The sequence below is a fragment of the Bactrocera dorsalis genome, chromosome 2 (assembly GCF_023373825.1).
Source record: "Bactrocera dorsalis isolate Fly_Bdor chromosome 2, ASM2337382v1, whole genome shotgun sequence".
NCBI lineage: Eukaryota > Metazoa > Arthropoda > Insecta > Diptera > Tephritidae > Bactrocera > Bactrocera dorsalis.
The window spans coordinates 16,658,336-16,684,056 of NC_064304.1; the positions used below are offsets into that span (position 1 = coordinate 16,658,336).

The 25,721-nt window shown below is 35.3% G+C and overlaps 2 protein-coding genes across 2 annotated transcripts; one reads left to right on the plus strand and one right to left on the minus strand.

Annotated features, from left to right (window-relative positions):
* Positions 1–36: 36 nt before the first annotated feature.
* Positions 37–25,699, minus strand: LOC105222835 (ETV5-related protein Ets96B). Its single transcript, XM_011200352.3, has 7 exons — positions 24,690–25,699; positions 9,749–10,175; positions 9,280–9,561; positions 5,203–5,287; positions 4,693–4,739; positions 635–1,328; positions 37–577 (listed from the first exon to the last, which is right to left on the minus strand). The coding sequence occupies exons 1-7, from the start codon at positions 24,705–24,707 to the stop codon at positions 37–39; spliced, it is 2,094 nt and encodes a 697-aa protein (XP_011198654.3). The 5' UTR covers positions 24,708–25,699.
* LOC105222819 (uncharacterized) lies at positions 18,706–23,912 on the plus strand. The gene is made up of 2 exons (XM_011200300.4): positions 18,706–19,208; positions 21,644–23,912. The coding sequence occupies exons 1-2, from the start codon at positions 19,106–19,108 to the stop codon at positions 22,975–22,977; spliced, it is 1,437 nt and encodes a 478-aa protein (XP_011198602.2). The 5' UTR covers positions 18,706–19,105; the 3' UTR covers positions 22,978–23,912.
* Positions 25,700–25,721: the final 22 nt, after the last annotated feature.

Below are 25,721 nucleotides of genomic sequence, written 5' to 3' on the forward strand. Positions count from 1 at the left end.
ATAGAGTGAATGTGTATTATGTACATATTTTTTGTTTTAATATTTATGAATTGGACTGGTATAGAAAATACTATCACTATTGGTTCTCGCACTAGCGGCGCTCAGCTGTGTCACAATGTTCCTTTCCCTTTCGCCATGACTGTGTTCCATTGTGTGATCCACATTGAGAGATAAGTCATTTCTGCCCAACAAATTGCCGTTGCCAATAGGTTCTGGCATATTTTTTGAAGCCGTTAATGTTACAGCTGCTGCTGCGGCCGCCGCTGCTGCCGCTGTGGATAGGATATGGGTGTGGTGTTCGCTTTTCGTTGAGGGCGGTGTGCCATTAGTCGCACTCGCTAAATGCCCGTAAGCCATATTAAAGAGAGCTTCTGGATCGCATACAAATCGATAGACATAACGTTCGCCATTTACCTTTTGCATAATGCCTTTCTCATAATAGTAGCGCAGACTGCGCGACAGTTTGTCATAATTCATGGCGGGCCGATTCTTTTGCAAGCCCCAACGTCGCGCCACCTCCTCTGGTTCGATGAGTTTAAACTCCATACCGCGTCCGGTCCAGGCTATGCAACTTGAGCTATTCGTTTGGTAAAAAAACGTTATTACGTAATTAAATAAATTTTTGAATTCTCACCTCGTGGTGGGCTCATCTAGTAAAGCCACCAGAAATTGCCACAACTGCAATGAGCCGCGTCGCTGCGACACTGTTTGGCTCGTCGATATGGCATTATTGTAAAGTCCATTGTATTTAATGTCTCCATCGGTTGATGAGACAGTGGTCGAGTCCACAGTAACTGGCCGTAGCGCGTACGTTGATGATATGGTCGAATTGTAGGGACTCTCGTATTTGAGATCGACATCCGTTGAACTCGTTGATGCCAAAGTTAACGATGCGGTTGGTGATAGTGAACCGTTACTGCGTAGTCCATACGAGTTACCGTTTGTTGTACTGTAGGCGTGCTGGTGATACATGGTTGCCGCGCTAGTGGACAGGATGGATCCATGTCCGAATTTAAAAGCTGATGCGTGCGTGGATAAGTGGCCGGTATGTGGTTGATGCAACATGCTAGAGTGTACATGTGGGTGACTGGATGTGTGGGTGTGTGCATGTGTAGGCAGTGAATGTTGTGCAGCGGGATGCGCATGAGGATGCGGCTGTATATGCATATGAGATGGATGATGTGACAACTGCTGATGAGAATGGCCACTTAGATGTGTGGTAGTTGAGTCGGGATGCTCCTCTTTAGTGCTGTGGTAGTGATGACTCATGGGAATCATATTCGTTGTTGCAGCTGTTGTTGGATTGCTACAAAATGACAGTGCTGGTTCTGTTCGGAATAAATGTTTGTTATTTTTTAATAATTCTTTATGTTGGTACATTAATTTATTTTCGAAACTTGAGAGTGAAAATCGAAAACGGCAATATAGACTCAAAATAATCTTAATAATAGTTAGCTGCAAAAAAATTCAGAAACAACCTATATATGTACATCGATCGACTACGATTTTAATATATTTTGCACAAGAGGACCTAGATTATACTTGTACAAGTATACTAGGAATTTGATGGCTAAGTCGCGTCGGTTAAAGAATGGATGATAATAACTTATATATAAGTACATATATACATATATGTATGTATATTAGGGTGCTTTAAAAAATTTTTTTTCAACTTTATGAATATGTGATGGCTATTTCTAAGAAACGAAAATTAGTTGGTGAAATTTTAGTTTGAATGAAAAAACGAAAATTCCTATGGAAAATGTATGGGAACCTAAAAAAAATAGTGACCCCTTAGAGTTAAGCTAGAGAGCCTGGTTTGAGGGAGGATTTTTTGTTTGTCAATCACTAACATTTGAAGGGGTAAGAGTTGAAAAAAAATTCAAAATTTTTTTTTTGAAACACCCCAATGTATATACATATATGTATATATATAAATACAAGTATGAGCTTATCAACTTAGTACACTACCCCCACTTATCAATTCCCATAACAGCCGGTTCTATCGACCCAGATTTTATCCTGTCAAGGGCTGATATGTCGGTGATCTAACCCCGTTTAGATCGATTAGTTTTAGTTTAAGTTTATCGTCACAGAAGGAAGGGTTGCATCGTATCCTCCTGACACGTGCTTGCGTTGAGTCCAACCCGGGCCCGGAGGGATTTTTCTGCTGCTTAGATGAAGCCATCTTAAGACCTTCTCAAGCCATAAGACACACAGAGAGTAGACGACAAGTTACGTGGCCCCATGTTGCCAACGCACTACTACGACCTTAGCCTCAACGGGTGTTCAACCTGCACCTAGTTCGCGGCACTCAGCAATTCCTGGTTCCTCACACAGTCTGTTTCGCGTGTCAGACCGCTATACGTCAGAAGGTTGCATCAGTCAAGTGGCGACAACTACACCTGCGGGTTCTACATCTGCAACAAACACCACCCACACGCCACTCCCTCACTCCCATAATTACTTACGGACACCCGCGACAAACTCGCATCTTGCAATTTAACTGCAAGATCTAGGAGATAGTTGCACTTATGAACCGGGAACGCGTATGGATAGCTGCGGTCCAAGAAACGAAACTGCACAGCCGCTCAGATCTTCTGAGTTGTGCAGGTTTCAAGGTTTTACGTAAAGATCGCGAGCGAGATAATGGTGGAGGCCTAGCCCTCATATTACGCAACACCGTGCAATATCGTCTAATCGATGGAGACATCGACCGCAGGGATACAGTCAGGGTATAGTTATCCCGCCAGGCGATGTCGAGCTCGAAATATTTAATACGAGTATATACATCCCCTCAGTTACATGTTGCCCTACACGATATCACCCGAATATAGGAGCACTACTTTGTGGTGAAAACCGTTTGGTGGTAGGTAACTCTAACGCGCATCACGATTTTTGCCATTCCGGCCAGTCAAACGATCGTAGGGAGGTGGAGCTGGCGAAAAAGATCGACGATTCGACATTCTGAACAATGAATGATGAAGCCTCCACCAGAATTACGGGGACCTGTAATAGCTTGCCTGATATTACCATAGCTAGCGGTACGGACGTAACCGTTGGGGAACGTCAATTCCGCAAGGTAATCGCAGCAGCAACCGCTCGCTTCATCCCGTCTGGAAGAATTGCACAACTCTGCCCTAATTTCCCAGCTGAAGCAGCTGTTTTAGCGGCACCTTACTCCTACTTTTCCAGAATAGACCCCGACATATCCAATATACTCGTATGTCCAGCGTGCAGCGGAGACTCCGCATGACACACAAAAATTTATAATCAAAGTCATATACACATATTATATATAATTCAACTCCCTTGACAATACGACAGGTATATCGAGCAGACTGCAGTAAAACGCCTCTCATCGGTTATTATTCACCTCCCTTCACATAAGTTTACAAACTTGTTTTTATTTTTCTTAATTGTTTTCCAACATTTAACCGTTATTACGAGTATCTTCACTCTGTTCACTCCTCATTTAATGTACTCTTAAATGTTCAATATGTTATATATTTACATCATATACACACATACATACGTATATATAGATAGCTTGGCCATAATGCAACAGCTAATCACAGCAACAATTTACACGTTTGAAATGACGTACAGATGGATGTTTATTAAAAATTCAAAGGATCCTTGGCTCGCCGTGCATAATCCATCAGCTACGTAATTTTGCATGGCAAAACAAAAATCTCTTCCACACGAACAACAACATTGCATGGATGCGAGCCAATATAAAACATTAAAACTGTTGGAATGGAAGAGTAGTATCATGAGTCCCTTGGGGGAGGGAAGCACTCATGTTCAGTTCACTATGCCTCTGCAGAAAGAGGGTTGACGAAGGTTGGTACTAAAAAACAACGAGCGCTTATGTTGATGTTAAAGGTGATGAGCGATTTTATGGTTTGATGTAATATAGGTGGAAAACAACAATATTCAATTTGATGCACATTTAATTAGTAAACAAAATTTTGAGGTACCATATAGGTATTATTAGAAACATATGTAGGTAGAGGTTTAATGTTTGGTTGTAGTTTTTGGCAATAACTTAACAAGTATATACGTTAATATACATATGCCTGATGATTCGAAGGAAAAATAAAATTGTATGCCTTCAAAGAAATATTGATATTCCAGCGAGCGTATTGACATTCCAATACGCCAGGTATATTGCTTATCAATTAGATTAGCGTTTCCGCAGCGGCAGTTGTTGCTCCTTTCATACATATGTACATACTCGCATACAGTCTATTTAAATATTTTCATTTGTGGTTGCACTTGAAAATCGTGCCGCGTATTTTTTATTAGATACAAATTAAATAAAAACAAATCGAATTATAATCACACGCGCTGCAACAACAGCAACTGCCGTTAAAGCATAAAGCCACTACGACAGGTGGCTGAAATGTACGTGTGTATGTGTTGCGGTGTATGTTGATGCTTGTTGGCTTCACAATATGCACATAATTTAAATAAATGAAACTCTCGGTTATATGCCACCTGCGTAGCTGTCTACTGATGACTTACTTTTGTTACATTTATAAATGTTCTTTCATTCAACTTTATGGCATATAGTATACTTATATGGTATGTGCGTATTCTGCGTATTTGCTGTATTGGTAAGCAAAATTTAAGCAGGATGGCTAAGGAGATATTTATGTAAATTCGATTTACTTGCTGGTCTCTTACCTGGGTCGTTCTTTTTAAGAATCGCTGCGGGTGATGTTGATGGGAATCTTGAAGGGTGGTTGCATTTTGAAGAAAAGATGATACAACAACAACATGTACAGATTATTAACAAATATTGTGAAAAATTGAACAACAATAAACAAGTTGATTGGCGAAAGAAAGTAAAAAAGTCAAAAAGTGCGGTTCATCGCGATTTTCCTGTGTTATCTTTAAATAATGATTAAAATAATTTGTTGGTTCCACTACTCGCTGTGCGCAGCCACTTTGATCTTAATCGCTAATGATATCTATGTTGTCATCAGAAAGTGTGACATACATATAACGTAAATATGTATTAAGGCATTTTCAACAAATTTCAACTTACGAATAATACAGTTTCGCCAAGTATATATGCAGACATACATATGTACATGTATTGTTTTGGGCTACACTTTTATCAATTTTACTTGTACTTTATTTCTGTTGATTTTGACTTAACTCCCACTATTGCAGCTAGCTGCCTGCTCTTACCTGTAACAATAAGGATGTGTCACAGCGGGAATATCGAAAAAAGCTGTTGAGGATGTTCTTTCATGACGTGCTCCTTTGGCGCTTGCTGCAATAGACATTAAATATCAGGAATTAAGAGAAAAAGCGTAAATGCTATACTGTATGTGTATTTGTGTGCATGTATTTTTGCGTATAGATTTTTTTTCTATTGAAAGTGGTGCGTATGTGCCTTGAGGTTATTATAGTTATGTAAACATATTTTAATATACGCGTATTAATATACATAACACAAATAAATAATATGTTTTTTGTTGAGAAATACACATTTGACATAAAAATGCTTTTGTGCAACAAAATTGGTTAATATTAACACGCCACAGGGAATATTGCAATTCATTACCTACAATTGGTGAATGCAAAGAGTGCCAGAATGCTGGTGCTTTTTTGTCGATATTTTGTGTCTTAAAGGAACTTGGGCATCACACCGGTCAACGGTTGCCATCGAAAGGAAAACGTTTTTTTAGTTCTTTCTAGCCATGTTATTTTGTTATAAACTATTTTTAAATCGAATAAGGATAAGTAATAAGGAAAAACAAGTAAGGAAGGGCTAAGTTCGGGTGTCACCGAACATTTTATACTCTCGCATGATAAAGTGATAATGGAGGTTTCATTATCCGTCATTTACATATTTTTTTATTTTGCTGTAAAATTAATTAGAATTAAATTCTGAAAGATTTACCGATATTTTCGGTGAAAAATTAGGTTAGGTTAGGTAAGGCACTGAGTTCTTCGTGTTCGATATCAGGGACCTTGAAAAGTTATAGTCCGATCACGACAATTTTTCTTCGAACTTAACCTTCTTATGGAGCCAAGAAATACGTGTACCAAGTTTCATCATGATATCTCAATTTTTACTCAAGTTACAGCTTGCACGGACGGACGGACGGGCAGACAGACATCCGGATTTCAACTCTACTCTTCACCCTGATCAGTTTGGTATATATAACCCTATATCTGACTCTTTTAGTTTTAGGACTTACAAACAACCGTTATGTGAACAAAACTATAATACTCTCCTTAGCAACTTTGTTGCGAGAGTATAAAAAAAAAATATATATATACTCGTATTTTAAAGAGCAAGCTCCAAGAGTATAAAATGTTCGGTTTAGTGATCTAAACAATCTCCTTCAAATTGCAAGGTGAGTTCCAAAGTAAACAGGACTTAAAAACAACAGAACAAATGTTTTTTTCGACAAAATCAATTTATTTTATTCAAAATAGTCTCCTTCTGCGTCAATACAGCTTTTTGCACGGTCCACGGTTTTCCTTTCATGGGCAAATCCATTTTTCCGAAAAGGAAGAAGTCGCACGGTGCCATATCAGGTGAATACGGGGAGTGGTTAATGGTTAAAATGTGATTTTTGGTCAAATAATCGGTCACAAGCGTCCATCGAAGAGACGGGTTTTGAGCAATTTTTGGTCGTCACTCAATTTGTGTGGAACAAACCGTGCACACACCTTTCGTAAGCCCAAATGTTCGGTAAAAATGCGATAAATCGATATTTTGGAGATGCTTTATTCTTTTTCCATGAATTTTAATCATGATTTCGGCTGATTTTTGATGAATTCACGCACAGTTTCGATGGAATTTCCGGTGATCACGGATTTTGCTTGGACCACATGTTGATCGTCATTTATGTCCTCACGACCACTTTGAAAACGTTGAAATCACTCGTGCACTCTGCTACGGGATAGGCTATCATCGCCATAAACTTGTTTCATCAATTGAAACGTTTCGGTAAAAGTTTTACCAATTTTAAAACGAAATTGAATGTTGGCTCTCTGTTCGAAGCTCATTTTCGTACCGATAATATAATCATTCTGACACTTAAAACGCAATAACTTCACTTCCAATTAATGAAATCGATAAAGATAGCAGATTCTAAAGCTCCAGTTGACAAATAGATGGCGCCAGGGGCGCTAGATTCAAAAATTCCTGTTTACTTTGGACACCTTGTATGGCCTTGATGACTTTTTGATCGACCGTGCGGAGAAAAAAGTGAGTGAGTTGATTTTGTGGCGTACAACAATTGTAAGTTACATGCGTGCAAGATCCAACTTGAGTAAATATTAGGATATCTGATGAAACTAGGTACAAATGTTCCTTGGCAAAAAAGTAAGGCGGGTTTCGTAGAAGGGCGTAATCGCACTACTACCACGCCCACAAAACGCTATTAATTGAAAAAGTATAAAGAGCCATACCCGTGGGCAAAGTGGGCGGGATCAGAAAAACACTTTTACCGCCCCTGACCGCACTGTAAAACTGGATGAAATTTGAAGACAACCCCGTTCACATCCCATATAACGGTACTGTTAAAAACTACTAAAAATGCGAGACATCTATGACTAAAAATTTCACAGATAATGAACCAAAACTAAACAATGGCTAAATATGCTGCCCACTTTTAGGTGAAATCACAAATCCAGCGGCCTGCCTGTCCGATTTCCACTAAATTTAGTTCGTGATATTCTTCTCACATTCCTATGTCATAGTGCGAAAATGGACGAAATCGGACTACAACTATGCCTACTTCACATACATATAGCACAATTTGAAATTCCATCTGATTCTTTCACTTTCCTGCACAAATCAAGAAGCAATTAAGGTGTTCCTTGTCATTGATTCGCGCAAGCTGCAAGAGTATAAAATGTTCGGTTGCACCCGAACTTAGCTCTTGCTTACTTGTTTTGAAGCAAATTTTATTATGAAACTCTCATTCTTTCCTCTATTGGCAAAAAACCTGCGACAGTCGATTTTCACAAGCTTCTTTTGAGGCGAATTTTTCACCAGCCAAAGAAAGGAATGATCGCCATACACACGAACAGTTAGTAATCACTTGGCGCAAGGTCCGGTCTATAAACTAGATACATAAGATCTTATCAACTGTGGCATAGAACTAATGGAACATAAAGCCATTTATTAGCAAAAGTTTGTTGCTTCTGTACATTCGCTTTCTTCAAACGATTCAACTATTGCCAATACGGGTCCGAATCCTGGGTTAGAGACAATAACCATTCAAAGACGGATCGATTTTGCTGCTATTCATGAGCGATTCGGAAATGGAAAGAAGTTTTTTTGCGTTAACTCGGTTGATATCCATACAATCGAACTTGTTTTTGTGTCCAGCTTTATTTAAATGAGCATAATGTATCTATGCCATCAAAATTTCCGGAACGGAACCGGCACAATAAAATTTCTTGAGGGATTGGTCTTTATCGAAAAAAGTACAAAATCATATCTTTCTAACGCCATATAGCGATAGCGTTTATTACATAACGAGACACAGATTACTAAAACTAGACCTCATTTTTTGTACATATATGTTGTATGTATTTCAATAATTTCTTACAAATAATATGAATAAGGTTATATAATTTAACTATCCATTTTTTTAAATAAAAAAGTATTATTTATTATATTCCCAATTGTTTGTTGTGTATCTTCTATTGCTTCTAAATATTTAAATAATTCTGCATTATTCCTCTAATTCACTTAATGCTTTTATGTATGTATGTATATACTCGTACGCTTACCATTATGAACATATCTGTACATACACCCACACTAAATACTTAGTTTGTTCTTGAATTTATTAAATTTTAAAAGCATCACCATCACACACCTTCGGGCAACGAAAGCAAAGTGCTAAGAACACTTTGAAGGGTGGAAAAATATTTATTTAACAAACAATCCAAAACACGATTATAAAACTTATGCACACAGCAACAACAAACAAATGTAGCAAAAGTGAAGTAAAATAAAGATTTGATACATAAACATATTAAAAATATATTATATTTACCAAAAAACAACGGGCTACTAATATGATTTTTTAATAAACAAGGACTGCATTTAATGTGTGGAAAGATTGTTTAGCGAATAAGTCAGAGATTATACAATTGTGCATTTTGTTATCCTCTGGTTCATATTTGATTACATATCCTTCCTTGCAATAATTTATATATTAAGATATGTATTTGTTTGTGCCTTTGGCTGTTTGTGTTCATGTATGTATGTATTTGTGTTGGTGTACTTGCCTGACGGCGATGTTGTTGTCGCGTGTACGCGGGCACTTAGGTATTCTTCGGTGGAGCTATCGAGTCCAAACTTCCCAATCGATGTCGGACTTGCCGACGCTGACGCAGTCGCCGAAACGGATGTGGTGGCCGAGACGACTGGTGGTGTATACATCACCAAATCTTCGCTCATTTGCTGATGGTGATGGTGGTGGTGGTGATGATGATGATGTGGATGCGGATGCGGATGCGAATGGGCGTGCACATGGGCGTGTGCATACCAGTGCTCTCTGCTCAAATCAGCTTCGGTATTCACACACCGAGTATATGCAGAATTTTTAGAATTTAAAAGGTATAAAATAATTTAAATTTAAATGTGATTTTTTTAGGTTTGGTGGCTAGTTAAATATCTTGAAAAACATCGTTTGATGGAGTCCTAACGACTTCAGACGGTTTGCGAATCGCTAAAACTTTCAGTTTTGACACCTACCATTACTGGCCGCCGCCGCTGCTGCTGTGGAAAGTGGTGTTGTAATGGATAGCGTCGGTGCCAACGACTGCATTTGCACCGGCGGCAAAGGAAATGTTAGGCAGCAGGGTGATTTGTACGTAGTGCTAGGCATCTCGACATTTTGGTCGGCCTCCATTGGTGAGTGTGCCGATTCAGTGCACTCTTCGTGGTCTGCTCTGTTTGCTGTATTTCTGTTATGACTGTTACTGTTTGAGTGCGAGTACGTCGATTTTGTCATACCGTGAATGCTTGTTGTAGTAAGTGGTGCAGGAGTTACAGCCGTCGAAGATATCTCATTGCTGATGCTCGCGACTGCATCGTTATTTGTTCGTGAATATGCAGCGCTATCGACTACATCCTCTAATTGCAAATTCTCGATCATACCAACGTTCGAAGCATAGTTTGTCTGAAATTTGAAAGAAGCATAAATAAAAATATTACAGTTATAATTATATAGTATGTAAGCATGAATGAGTGTGGATGTGAAAATTCAATGTGTCTATTTGTGGCAATCAGGCGCAACAGTGCCGCTGAAAGGAAGTTCATAAAATTGCAGGCGAAATGGCTCAGATCAATGTTGTGTACAGGAAAATAATTGAGGAAGTTAGGCAATCCGCAGCAGGAAATTGTGCTAACTCACTGAGCGTTATGATGAGGAAGTTATTGCTCATAGTGTCACTAAAATAAAGGTAAATATGTACTTTTATTTTAATGTATACAAAAGTGTATGTGTAGAAGCATCTCCCTTAAAATAAAATTATAAGGGTATAAAATGTGCATTTGGAATTTGCATGGAAAATCGAAAATTAAAATTGTTGATGAGTTGAAAAGTTCTTATCGTTTTAAAGAAAACATCTTTTTCTTTTATATTCGATTTTATTATTCATTAAAGTTTCAATCGAGAGCGTCACACGGCGGTATACACTATGGGCAGGGTTTTCGCATACTTAAGAGATTACATGAGTTTACGGGTTTGATCCGAGTAATAGTTTCGGAGATACAGCTTTGATAACTTGTGCGCTCGATGGTAGCTAGGCTAAGTGCGCTTAAACGCGTTTACGTTTTTCTCGAAGCGTTTTTGAAGTTGGTTGGCAAGATTTCTCGAGAACTACGCAACCGATCTTCATAAAATTTTACACGGGTCTTTGAGATACAGTTCTTAAGGAGTTGGGCGAAGGATTTGAAAAAAAATGTCACGGAATTTTCACTGAAATTTAAATTATTTGGTAAAATGTCTGTTTCAATTGTTTTTTTTGCCTTCGTCCAAGTTCTAAGTTGATTTTTCAACTAATATTTTTTTTTCACTTTAAATGATCCTGTAAGGAATTATATTGCCAACGCAGATGCATTTTTTTCCGAGGGGCCACCGAGTTTAAAATATTTTTTTTAGAATTTCTTTTTTATTTGTGTATGTTTGTAACAATAAAATATTTCAGTTTTTATATGAGAAAAAAATTTGGAAAAAGGTTTTTTTTTACCCGAGGAACAGCCTGTAACATAAATCAGGTGATTTTTTCGATATGGTTTGCGTGCTTAATTTATATTGGATCAATCCGGGTCAATTTTGACCTTGAGTGTAAAGTAATGCTAGAAATGTTAAAATTAGGGTGTTAAAAATGGGTAATAGGTTAATTTATCCGTTGTTCATACAATGAAAGTGAAGTTTTAGAAAGATTAAAGTAACGACTATGTTAAACACTATTCTCTTAAAAAAAAATCGACCCAGTGGATGTGTATACAATATTTTATAGTAATTAAGTTAACAGCTACTGAGTTCCACTTATTGTTGGTCAAATGCATTTATGTAAACATAAGGCATTGATGTATAGTGGAATTGAATTCGCAGTATATCTGCAACAATGGCCAATTAAGTAATGAGATGAGCTGAAACAGTTAGACAATACATCCGACAGTGTGTCGCAAGTGTGAAACGACAAGTGCAGACAAAGTCAAGTTGGCCAAAGTATCACTTCCATGTCTAAGATGTCACACCAGTGGATAAATGCAATTGTGGTAAATGGACAGACCATTTGTGGACTATCCCTGCTGGTAGACGAGCACTACTTGCCACCCGTCGCTAAACAATAGCTGAGGCCACCTGCTCAGCAAGGTGTTTATTATATGTGTACATATGTATATGCTGATAAAGATATATTTATCTATGTATGTATATACATAAGTAATTAGGTGTGTTGCCAATTAAATATAAAATGATGTTAATGCCCTTTCAAGTTTATAAAGTTGTAGTTTTTCAACTGAAAGATGTGGAAGTGTCAAATTGTCATAATAAGTAAGGAAGAGCTAAGTTCAGGTATAACCGAATATTTCATACTCTTGCAACTTGCAAGGACTAAAGCCAGAGGAGTATCTTTATGTACATGAGACATTTGGGTTATATGGGGTCTGGAGCGAGTTTTCACCCGATTTTATTCCTTCTAAGTACAAATATGCGCCGTTATACGAAAAACACGCTCTCTTAATTTTATTACGATAACTCACATATTCACTGATGTACACTGATGGGAGCTAAGGAAAGTTTTGGCCCGATTCAACCCACACAGTTATTGTACTGTCAGGAAATCGCACACATTTACCGATATTTGCAGTAAAAAGTCAACTATACATAAGTGCTAGGGGCTTGAGCAGTTTCGGTTCGATTCAGCTACTTTTTTGTCATAAGGTGGCACACCTCAAATGCATTCGTGCAAAGTTTTATTCTGATATAGTAACTGATTCTTGATTTGTATAATGGAAAGCGAAAGTTTCAAATGGAATTCAAAATTGTGTTATGTGGAAAGTAGGCGAGGCCGTAACCCGATTTCGCCTATATTTCCACTGTAACTGTGATAAAATCGCTGAATTTGTCGAAAGAGACCGGCATAGAAAAATAAAAAAAAAAAATAAAAATAAAAAAACAAAATAAAAATAAAAATAAATATCAATAAAAATTCCGCAAGACTTTTTTGACACCCCAATATAACAATTTTAACAGTATTGTTATATGGGGAGTAAGCGGGGTTATCAACTGATTTCAGCCATTTCCACACCGTCGGTAGGAATTTTTATAATATTGACGGTACATAAATTCGGTTCTTGTAGCTTAGTTGATATATACATTAAACTTATTAGAGGGCGGGGCCGTTTGCCCACATAACTTCTTGCACGGACGGACGGACAGGCAGGACCCGGACTTCAACTGTCGTGTCATCCTAATCATTTATACCTGTATACATAACCCTAAATACATATATGGTTTCAGAATATCTGTATGTATATTTGTATTGTTGAAAGAGAGTTAATTTTCACTGCAGGGCGTGCCCATGCCTAACAACTTTTGGTTACTGGCACATTTTTTATAATTTACAATAAGTTGTGATTGTTGGGCGCTCAAATAAGCAACGAAAATTGCGCAGCCGTAAAAACTGTAAAAACAAAATTTCTTTTATGGGGCAATGAACGAGAGTTGCTTTAACTAGTATATAACTGTTGTGCACATGCGTGACACTACACCAAACACATAATGCCCTTAATTAAAGTTTCTCGCGCTTAAAAATAAATAAAAAAAAAACTTTTAACAAATTAATAACTGCTAAACCATATGCAGACTTTAGTAATTAAACCTACATTATTATAGTGTTTGAAGATACCAAAACTAAATTATAAAACCAAAGCCATGACTCTGCAAATCAAAAAATATGTTTAAGTATACAAAATAAATCGAATGCTTAATTAAATAAAGTAATATTTTATAATTATTTTAATAGCAAAATATGCATTACTTTGTATGAAATTCATATTCTATCCAGTTCTGACATCAGCCGTTCCGACATATGGGTTGCTGCTTGGGGAGAAAAGGAAGAGTGTAAAATTTTTAGACTGATACTTACTTTAAAACTGTTGCGTATGTACAGACAGATGGATATGGCTATGCTGATTAAACTACTCAACAAATCTGAAACAAAAATGTGCGACTTATGTGCTAAAAGGTCTCTGGGGTATTTGAGGGGTCCTGATTACGAATTTAAGTTAAAATTTTCCTCAAAGTATAGCTGTTTTTACATTTTACTAAATAGTTGTACTTTGATCCCTACACACCTTGACTACAACGCAACAAATTTTATGTGTTAAGAAATGTTCACTATCATTTCGGGTTTATCAATCAAAAATTAGTAAGAAACAGCCTATAATATCACAATCGTAATATTGATGTAAACTAGCGTCATTTATATATGTACATATATATAGCTATATACTTTACACATATATATGTATAAGGTTTCGGCGTTTCCTTCTGAGCGTTACAAACTTCGTGAGAAACTTAATGCGAGTATACCCTGTTCAAGTTATAAAAATAATAATTACTGCTTCAACACTCACTGAATTGATAACCTCTCTTTTGTTAGTTTGGCATTGGAAAAATACATATATGCACATATACATACATACATATGCATATGGAGCATTTATAACTTTAACTCTTCAGTAAAATCTAGAGAAATTGTTGTTGAGCGAAATTTTGCAAATAATTATTTTAGTAAAAGTGGAAAAGTAATAATACTACACGTTTTCAAGTACATACGGTAAGGTAAGGCCAATTATAAACTAGTTTTTTGACGGAACTAATTCAAGGTTGAAATAATTTCGAAGACACGTAAAAACTAGTAAAACACTTCAATTAAAATGTCAAACAAAAAATGCAATTGTGTTTAGAGTTAGTTACAAATGTTAAATGCAGTAGTAAAAGTTTTAAATAAGAAAGTCATTAAGAATGTGTATAACATTGAAACTTTTACACACTGAACATTGCCAAAAATCAGCACACGTCAATATTTAAGCACTGATCTAAATCTTATTCTATTTTGATTTTAAACAGTAACGTCCGGAGAAAAGAAATATCGTTATGGTAATTCGTTTTTTGGTAAGAGCCAGAAAAATATGCGAATACTTAGAGAATATATTTTTCTGCTATTGTAATAATATATCAAGGATTTAGCAACATATTTTGCATAAAAAGGAGTTAAGTGCTTTAAAAGTTAGAGTCTACTCGAACTAAAAAACTCTTATATGTTGAATAAGTGCATCCAAGAAGATCGAGAAGATAGCGCCCACACACATCAATAATTTTTAGAATCTTCAAAAAAAATAGAGAAAGCGACTGATGAAGTATACGTATACATTTTTGTTGATTATGTAGAACTCCTGAGGCGTTGAAATTGATAAATATATATAATATTTATATACAACTATATATGTGTATATATATATATATATGTATGTATGTATGTATGTCTATAAATATACAAGATTTCATTATTATTTTTTATGTGAGTACTGTTACTGATTTGTTGCGAAACTATACAAATTGCTGATCATTTAGTGTCGCTACATGGTTTTATAGAATTTACAAAATATTAATGAGCTGAATCAAAAACACACTAATCACAGACTTGTTCACGAGTTTAATCATCTCAAAGTCAACCAGGTGCGACGCAATGGCACGCGCTTCTTTATCACAAACGTGAAAGCAAAAACCTTAGCCAAAAATGTAGTATGGATTATATAGTACATTTGTAGCACATAATACATACATACATATGTATTTAAAAACGTTTTCACAGCTTTTAAGCCCAATGCAGCGAAATTATTTTTCAAAACGGATTTCTAAGAACAAAATAAATTAATATTTTAATGAAAGCATTGTGGGGAAGTTAACTATTAATTAATATTAAAAAAAAAAAACAAAAATCAATATCACTTGTTTCCTTTATTGGCATACCGTTTCGAGACCAGTTCAATTTTATTTAATTTTACAAGGTGTACATTGCTGTATTGGTTTGCTCATATTACCATTTTTTATCTATTACTTGACGAAAATATGTATATATGTAGTTGCGTTGCTGTTCGGACAATTACCTCTGTTTCGCACACTTTTGTCAATATTTTATGTTTTCGCAACCCACATACACGCATATTCGTATAATTTTGTTACAAAATTTAATTTACAAAGTTGCTTCACTTGTCGAGATGTCGTCTATTAGACCATGACATAAATATCGGAACTTTCGCTAAGTATAACTGTGTAAATATACATATTCATGTATACATGGGTTACCTTTAATATTTCGGCATTCGAAAACAAAAACAAATTTTAATCATCCAAAATCGTTTTATTGTTTTCCAAAATGTGTACATATATGTATGTATATCTACTTCAGCATTAGTTTGAACCAATTGTCGAGGCATTTTTGCCACTTTGATTGAGGTTTCTCAAAAACATGCGTTCTGAACGTATCAACCGCCTCTTCAGGTGTCGAAAAACGTTGAACTCTGAGCTTAACTTTTTCGTAGTGGAATAAAAAGAAGTCATTCGGTCCTAAGTGAGATGACTCATCAAAGTGATGGTTTGAGTGCTTATAAATGCAGTTGTTTCAGCCGTTGTGTGGAAGTTTGCGTTGTCGTGATGAAGAGTGATCCGTCTTCAGCAGCTGGTTTTACTGATTTCTTGAAACACAACTGGCTAAAAGATAGTTGTGTATTACTTACAATTTATTGTTCTGCGTTGTTCTAGTTGTATATGCGATATGTCCAGTTTTTCCAAAAAACAGGCAACCAATTGCTTGGAAGTACTACGTGCGCGAACAACTTTTGTCGAATTCGGCCGTTATTGTATTTTTTTTTTTAATTCTTTCACCTAATCAACACGAGCCATTTTTTTGAGCGATCGACAAATTGTGTGAACTCCAACGTGAAAAAAAAAATTTACAGTCAAACGTTCATGCAATACGGGCGGCCTTCACGAAAATGATCTTTAACACTGAATCTTGATGGAGTCCGATCGCACAAAATTAAATTAAGTTCATCGAAGCACTATTGCTGAGATAATCCACGTCGAGAGTTGTAAAAAATAATCGCTTGAAAATGATCTTATTCCATTATGTATAAGAATATTTGAAGCTTATTATAAATAACACAACAGGTTTGCCAAATTCCGATATATGAAAGCCAACCTACGTATTCATAAGTTCGCATAGTTGCAAATTACATAATTTAAAAAACTCCCACGAAATATTTGTAACTCAGATTGTGTATTCAGTTATATACATATATTAAATTATGCCCACTCATGTGTTTTTAATAAATAATAGTTACCAACAAGAAGGAAATGTAAATAAAGCTTGTAAGGTAGGGTCAGGAACAAGCCGTATTCAATACTTTCATTTTTAGTACATTATCAAATATTTTAACATACTCTCTAGATTTCAAGCTGATCATTACTCAAGAATGATAGAAAATCTATCATTCTTGATCGATCATAGAAAATCTATCATTCTTGATCATTACTGTTATAAGAACTCAGCAGCTCACCCTACAAATGGCATTGTTATGTATGGCTCTCGTTCTCAAACTTTATCTAAATATTGTATATGAGTATATATAAATTTATATTTAACATATCCGATTTAGAAATATATCACCGGTACTCTTGGACTTTTCCTTGAGTTTGACAAATTTTCCCTGAAGCATAAGACGTATCGTTAAAGATGTATGTACTTATAATTGGATATCAATAGATATTTTGTTTAAATCTCTGCTTTAGGTGTTGTTATGCCACGAAGTCGTAGTTTTCTAATTTTTTGCCTGTCTGTTATATCTAAATATTATTGAAAATATCAGCAAATTATAAGTCCTCATGTAAGTACATATTTATAAATATTATTTCGACGATTCTATAAATTCGATTCACAAATAATATCTTACGTCCGCTCGCTAACATGGGTATAAATGCTTAATTCCAAAATTTGTTTTGATGTATTTTTTGCAACACCCACGTTTTCAAACAAAAATTATGAACTTTCGTGAATATAATTGTTTAAGTATGCAGACTCGAAAACCTTCCAGTATACATACATATACTATACATATGTACATAGTTACATTGGCAAGCATCTTCCGCACCTCAACATTAAATTTAGTTAGTGAGACCATTCAACAAAATATGCTGTGCAAGTTTTATGAAAATACATAAAATTATGTACAGATATGTACATACATACATACATACATATGTGTATCTATAACCATGTCTTTAGTCGCACGATCGTTTGTTGTGGGTGTTGGTAGCGTGGAGTGTGGGGCAGAATGGAAGTTGTGTGTGAAAACTAAAATAAAAATATTCACTAACGGTTTCGTTGGATTCACCAGTTTTTCTTTCCATTGAATATTTGTATGTAATTGATATGAAGGTAAGTGTAACTGTTGTTGCACTAAATAATATCAGAGGGGTATGCTAGGGTTATATGCCTCTTTTTTTATATCCTAAACAGGGAATATTAAATTTGCCATTAGTTTGGAAACATGGTGGGGGCTATATCAAATATATGAATACATATGTATGTGTGTTGATATGGTAAATGATCAGCGTTCCGAATGGAGTCGATTTAGCCATGCCTGTCTGTATATAGTTATGCGAACTAGAAACTTAGTTTTTGAGATACCAATCTAAAATTTTTCCGAGATCCTTTTCTTCCCAAAAAGTTGCTCATTTGTAGAAATCGCCGATATCGGATAACTATAAGAAGTAGCTACCATGCAAACTCATCGTTTGTATGAAAATTTCAGCTAAGTTAATAAGAATAGGTTCAGATTTGATGGATTTTGCAATACGTTTGATCGTGCCCTTTTTACTTTCTTATTTGAATTGAGATCTGGTGTATGACATTGCCGATCTGTAGAATATGCGTGAAGAAAATTATTGTTTTCACTCGCCTATTGTCATCAAGTATACATACATACATACAAGTATGTAATTACCCCGCTTTTGTGGAGTTTCATGAAACGGCGCTGAACTTGAATACAACTACATCTGTATGTACATATTAAGTAAACTTGCAATGGCTATTTGTTGTGGAAAACACTTTCACTGAACTCGAAGGTGCTGGAAGTGTCGACAATGAGACAGTGACATGGGTTTAAGTTATAGAAATCTTCATTTGGGCATGCGTACATACATCCATACAATGTGTATATGTATGTATGGTACTTACTACATGTAATAGGTAGTTTTTGGTTCCAGTTGCGCTTTCGTTCACGCTATAATACAAGAAGCACAATGTCTTTAAACTTCTTCGGTACTCAGTGGTGGAGGCTTCACAATTCAACGTGCCACTTTTAATACCATTTTCGACAGTGCAACAGAGGAGAACGGAACGGTCTTGCTTAAATTTATGGTGTATTTCGCGACTTCGGGAAAGTGCCGAAATCAAAGACTTTTTATTTTAATTAATAATAAAATAACAATAATTTCACAAAACCAAAAGTCCGGGCGTGCATAACGAAATGCTTATGCCTTCTAAAATGAAAACTAAAAAGAAATATCCTGTGCCATTTTTAAAAGCAGTATTGTTATTTCTTTATGTGATCCTACTAAGCAAATGTGAAGGTATTTAGTAAAAATAAAATTATGTGTGCTGAAATTGTATGCTAACTTATAAGTGCCATATTTTCGATATTTAAGCTAAGTGATTAAGTGAATAATTAAATTGAATACTATTCCGACAGTGTGAAACAAAATATGCAACAGGATATAAATAATAATTTAATGTGTAAAAGTATATCACTATTCATTTCTTCAATTTTTGTAACGAAATTAAAATACAAAAGTTCTTGGGGAGTCTTTTGAAAACTGAAGCTGATACTTAAAAATGTTTTTCAAAAAGAGTAATTCAGTGAACAATGTGAACTTGCTAAGCAAATGCAGATTCAATTTATTTAATTTTTTCATGTTTAACTTAAACTTGGCTTGTACAAAAGTATCGGGTATTGAAATGAGATCTAGTTAAATGTAGAAAAATCCTCGTATATAAACCAATTTACATAAATGACTGTAAAGCATTTATTTGTGAGACATACTTATATGTATACATACAGTTATATTAAAAACATCGGTACAAATATTTTCCGTTGAGATTTTTTCCTGATCTAAATGGCTTATATACTGAAAGCTGTACAAGTCACCCGTTATACTTATACGATTACAACATAAAGAAAAATTCGTTAAAAAATAAAGTAAAATTCACATGTCCGCCATTGTGCGCAAAAGTGTCGGTAAACTAAATAAAGAAAAAACCTTATCTGTCTTCAGCTATAATACCCTTTAAAATATCATAAAATGATGTATAAAATCTTTATCTAGGTTTTGAACGATCAGTTTGCATGCTTCTTGGGGAGAAAAAGCTGGCGTACATAGGGTTTGTCCGGAAAGTAATAGGATTGATTTTTTTCAGCCGCGACTATACTTCGGAGCCAGCGCGCACTGACAGGATTCGGTAAAGGGCGTTCCTAGTTAACAAATGAGCGGTTGGTCTGTTGACTCCGAGCCCTGGAGAGTCAGGACAAAGATTTTCGTGCTCGGTGTTTCCATGAGTGGTGCAAGCCGAAAATGAAGCGTTCCTTAGAGCGGAGGCACGCGATTAAATTCTGTGTGAAACTCGGTAAATCTGCGACAGAGACGTTTATATGGTAAAGCAGGCTTACCGAGATATTACTTTAGAAAAAAGTGATGTGTTTTGGTGGTACCAGACCTTTTTGGAGGGCCGGGAAGAGGTCGCTGATAAACACCTTAAGAATGAGCAAATTCAATGATCATTGTCTTTTTGGCATCAAAGGCATTGTCCACCATAAATTTGTTCCTCCCAGATAAACCGTCAACGCAAAGTTTGACGTGAAAGTCCTCAAGAGACTCAAACTAAGGGTCAATCGGGTCCGACAAGACATCGCAGCCGATTGGAAGTTACACCACGAGAACGCCCCGGCTCACACCGCCTTTCTTGTAAACAGCTACCTAACCAAGGCCGGCATCCTAACGCTTCCGCAGCCGCCCTCAGCCCAGATGTGGCCCTTCGGACTATTTTGTTTCGCTGCCTGAAAAGGCCGATAAAAGAGGTTCCAAGCAGCATGCAGCTCGGCTCTCAAGGCTATTTCGGAGAATGCCTTCCGTGACGCCTTCAATGCTTGGAAATCGTGCTGGCAGCGCTGCATCGACGCAGAAGGAGCCTATGTTGAAAGTTTTTTTTTAAAGAATTGTAACGATGGGTTCAATAAATTTCAATAAATCGACTCGGTCCCATTACTTTCTGGACAAACCGTTTACCTCATTCGAAGGTTAAAAATATGCTATTTACTGGCAAGTCTTTAAGATTTATTTTTTAGATTGTTTCAAATAATTTGAACTCCAAGAAGATCTCTAGCCCGTAGAATCCCTCTTAAAAAGTTGATTCCGAAGCGATGCAATAGCGACCATTTGTTATCAAAATACAAAATCAATGTACAATTCTCTTATACACTCAAATATGGTTTAATAAGGCTTGAGAGAGAAAAATCAATCAAATCAATTTCTCTTTCCTTACACCCAGAATAAATTGTAAACTTCTTCTTTGAGGGGGCTAACCGCTTAAGGAATTTGAAGACTGGAAGGATATTGGTCTTTTTAAAATAAATAAAGAAAGCTATATAAGAGGATTTCATTCGGTTTTTATAAGAGTTTTATGAAAACCGGTTCAAGGCCGCACTTCTCAATAATAGGCAGAACAATAAACAAAATTTTAATTTCATGGGCTAGTTTTTTATTGAAGATGCTCTTCGGATTGGATAATCAGCTTATATACTTTCTGATTTGAGGTTTTAAAATTTGTTGGATCTTGGAGAGCGTGAAAGGTGTGGATATTATCATAAGATTGCTAAATTTCGTGAAATGCTTTGTAAAAGTAGTGAGATCATTTAATTAGAATGCAATTATTAAAATACTAAAAATTATGGAAATATTATATATATTTTACATTCCATAACATCTCTATACTTTACCTCCATCTCTTTCAGATGTTATTGCACAACCCTACAAACAACAAAGGTGTTCGAGTCGCTTAGAAAATGCCTTAGAGCACATGCGTCGCCGTAGCATACCAGCGAAAAGCTCAAGATCATTCTCTGGTGAAACTCCATACACACTCTATCAAACATTCTACGGTCAAAATAGTGAACCAGAAGATGACTTTTACTCTGGTGGTGATCGAGGTTATTATGCAAAAAATATTCAGCGCCAACCTCAAAGCGAGTCGCCGGCATACATGGGCAGATTCAATAATTTGTTCTCCACAGACTACTCGTATAATAGAAGGCAACCACATAAATTAGCTGCCGTCTCCAGTGTAGACGTTGAGGATTTGAGAGTGCGTCTGCCGTCGAAATCGACTAGTGCGCGTTGGGTTGAGGTAGATAAATGCAGATTCAGTACACAAAACTCAACACTGGACACCCGTCTCATATTCCCCGATTTGACAATTAGTGGCAAAGTAGTACTACAACCAACTGGTGGTAAATGTCACATGATTTTACGCTTACGTCGAGCCGGTATTGAATTTCGTACCATTCCCATTGGTTTTGAAAATGTCGCAAATGAGGAATCGCGCCGAATTGGTGCCGCTTCGGTGCGCACGGATTCTCATTTCGCTGAACCTGGTTTTATATCAGTTTTTGCTCACGGATGTCAGGGTCCTTCCGGTGTGAGATTGCGGCAAAATTCAAAGCGTCGATTTGGTTTTGAAAGTGAAACTGGCACTCAGGGAACAGTGAAACCACCAGCTGTAGAACTCTCCGAGCCTCATGTGGTATTGGGTACTGCCGCTACGCAAACACAAGCATCTGGAAATCGTTGGCGTAAATATTACAATCCCTATGCGTATGATATACGAAGTGAGAAGTACCAAAAAACAAATCGCCGGAGTCACGACCGTCACTGGCGCGAAAATGAACAGTCTAATGAAAATGTATTCTATGATACACGTGATAATGAGAATTTGGATCGTGCGCAGTTCCGCGAAAAACGCGAGAGTAATCAATTTCGGCCAGAAATGAGTAAAACCGATTGGAGAGATGAGTTCAGTTTCAATGATGACATACTCAGCATATCCGATGACTTGCAAGACTTAATAGCTCCAGATGCTAGAGCTTTTGCAGATCTTTTCAGCGATGACTTCGAGCGAGAAAATGTGCGCGATCGAGATGAGGTGGGTGACGCTTTCTCAAGTGAATTGGAGAAGATTTTTTCAATGGGTGTACGAGGCTTATTAACTACATATATGCAACGGGCACTTCAACCTGCTATTAAGGAAACATTAATGGAAAATATGGGTTACACCTTGAGTTATGGCTGAGTGGAGGAAGTGAGAAATAGAAATGTATTTTAACATTACTATGGTTCTTAGTTTGTACTTAATTGATATTGTTTAAAAAAAAAATATATTTATATAAATTTTAACATCGTTATAAATGTTCTCATAGTTTTTAATAGTATCTAACAATAATAAACTCTTCCTGTTCTCTTTATTAGGAAGAATTAATAGTTTATTTCTTAAATGGCTGACAATGAGTGAGCTAGATCTATTTTTTTAAGAAATATGACATTTTTTTTAAGAGTAAACAAAATATAGGTAAATATTACTTTTAAAAAATTCACAATCTGCTATAGGTGTTACTCTATTAACTTATTAAAATGCACAAAAGAATAAAGTCCATAGTTCGATTTTTTAGAGAAATTAGAGACACGTTGTTTACATTTTTCCAGCACTTAGTATTTGAAAATCTTATTTATACTTTGCACTCTTAGCCGCCAAATTTTATGTACGCAAATCAAGTTTAAATAAGATAAGCATTTTTCTTTTAAATGTATGTAAGCTTTAATAATGTGTGTATGTATTTATTTTATTATGAAAAATATGTATTTATTTATAAGTCTTTTATAAGGAAATTTGTATTTAGTTTCTCGAGATTTCTGTATAAATAACAAATAATAAATAAAGTAAAGTAACCGTTGATAATAATGATATGAATATTGGGTCTAAAACTATATTCGTACGGCGTGTCAAGAGATGGCGTAAGTTGATTAGTATTCCATTATTCCAATATTCCGAACATGTGAAAGCTACTGTCTTTGTGCGTCTTTTTCAGCAAGTATATTCGTATGTCGGAACGGTAGTCGCAACAACTCAAGAAATTGCAGCGACCGTTGAAAAACTATTTGCGAAATAGAGGTTGGGAAGTTTTGCCTCACTTGCCTTACAGCCCAATCCTTGCAACTTATGACTACCATTTGGTCTGGTTAATGCAGAATGCCCTTACTGAAAATTGAATTGATTCATTCTTGATCGGTAAACCGGCATAGTTCTTTTGGAATGGAATCCATAAAATTGCCACAAAGAAAATGTTATAGCTTCAGAAGGTCAATATGTTGAATAATGTTATTGTACATGTTTTTGTCAAATAATTTTGAAATCGTATAAATAAGCTAGACGGGTTTTTTTCTAAATAGATTACATATGTTCATAATTTATTCAACATTATGGCATAATACAGACTGTTATATTAACGGAGCCCAACATATTTTCTGCACTTAATATTTGTTTCCAACGGAAAATTGTATATAAGGTTTTCATCAGCCCTTTGCCTATCGTTTGGTGATTTAAAAATTCTTATTGGATACTTTTTATTTCAGGACTGGCAAAGTAAAGAAGATTAAATACTTACTTATGTATTATTGAAAAATATAATTATTGTAGTTTCATAATAAGTAAAAAAATTTAATTTGTGATGTTTCATATCCGTTTAAAGGGTAAAAATAATATTTAATGCATGTTTTTTCTCTATGTGATATTTCAAATATCGAACCGAATTTATCAAAATATTTCGTTAGATTTATTATAATAATTGTAAAACTGTTAAACTTTTTTGGTTCGAAAACCAAACCAGAAAGTTTAATTCTGCTACATTAATTATTTATTAATATATTTACATGTACAACTTAGTATATTTTATTTTTTATAAAACATATATTTATTATTTTACTATTATTTTTAAGTTAAGCTCTTACCAATTTATGGGTATCCATTAGACTTATTCACGTTCATTTAATTTATCTGTTAACTGTTAAATTAAAATTTTCTCTCTTATTTCGTTTTATATTATATATGTTTATTTGAATAATCAGATTTATAAATTAACGATCACTTTAAGGATACACATTCAAATAATGTTTTTTTATAATCAACATTAAATTAGCTAAAACACTTTTTTTACAAATTTCTCCGAGACGTATTTATGCTACACTATTAAAACCCGTACCGTTACTGCTTGAAAGGATGGAAAAGGATTTCGAATTGAGCTCATCTATGTATAAGTATCGCATCTCATATTGACAGAGGCGGGGCTTGATTTTGATAATTTTTAATGCGCATGCTTGTAACGGCCTTATTTGATTTCTTATTGGTCACATATTGGAGTCCTTAAAACTATTATATATAAATATATGTACCTATATGCTATGAATGTACATATGTATACGTAATGTATATAAATACAGGTATACATATGTATGCACTGGTATTTTCATATGATTATATGTGGTTGCATGTTTTTTATACATAAAGTATATATGAACATATATAAATATGTACAAATATGGCTACAAAAGTGCTGCTCCTGCTTACGTTGAACTAAGTATGTAATCCGAAAAGTAAATTTTAATACATTTTTACCTACACATTAGTATAGATTGCATTCATAAACGAAAAACTGGAAATTATTTGAAATGCCACAAAGGAAAGTAATTTAATTATTATCATATGGTACGCTTTGTTTCAAAGTGTAACATTAAATCGAATCGATTACAAATAATACTTCTTAAATATAAGTGGTGCAATACTGTTATATATTAATACTAGTGTTTTTTCTAAAATCGTTATCAGGAGATCAAGCGAAATCCTACAATATATGTATGTATGTAAGTATGTCTACTTATGTAATGTAAACATTTTCATATTTATTAAAAAAATATTTGAATTATTTAAACCAAAATGTAATATTGTACGTTTTGCCTTTATAAAATCAAAATTTACTAAGATGT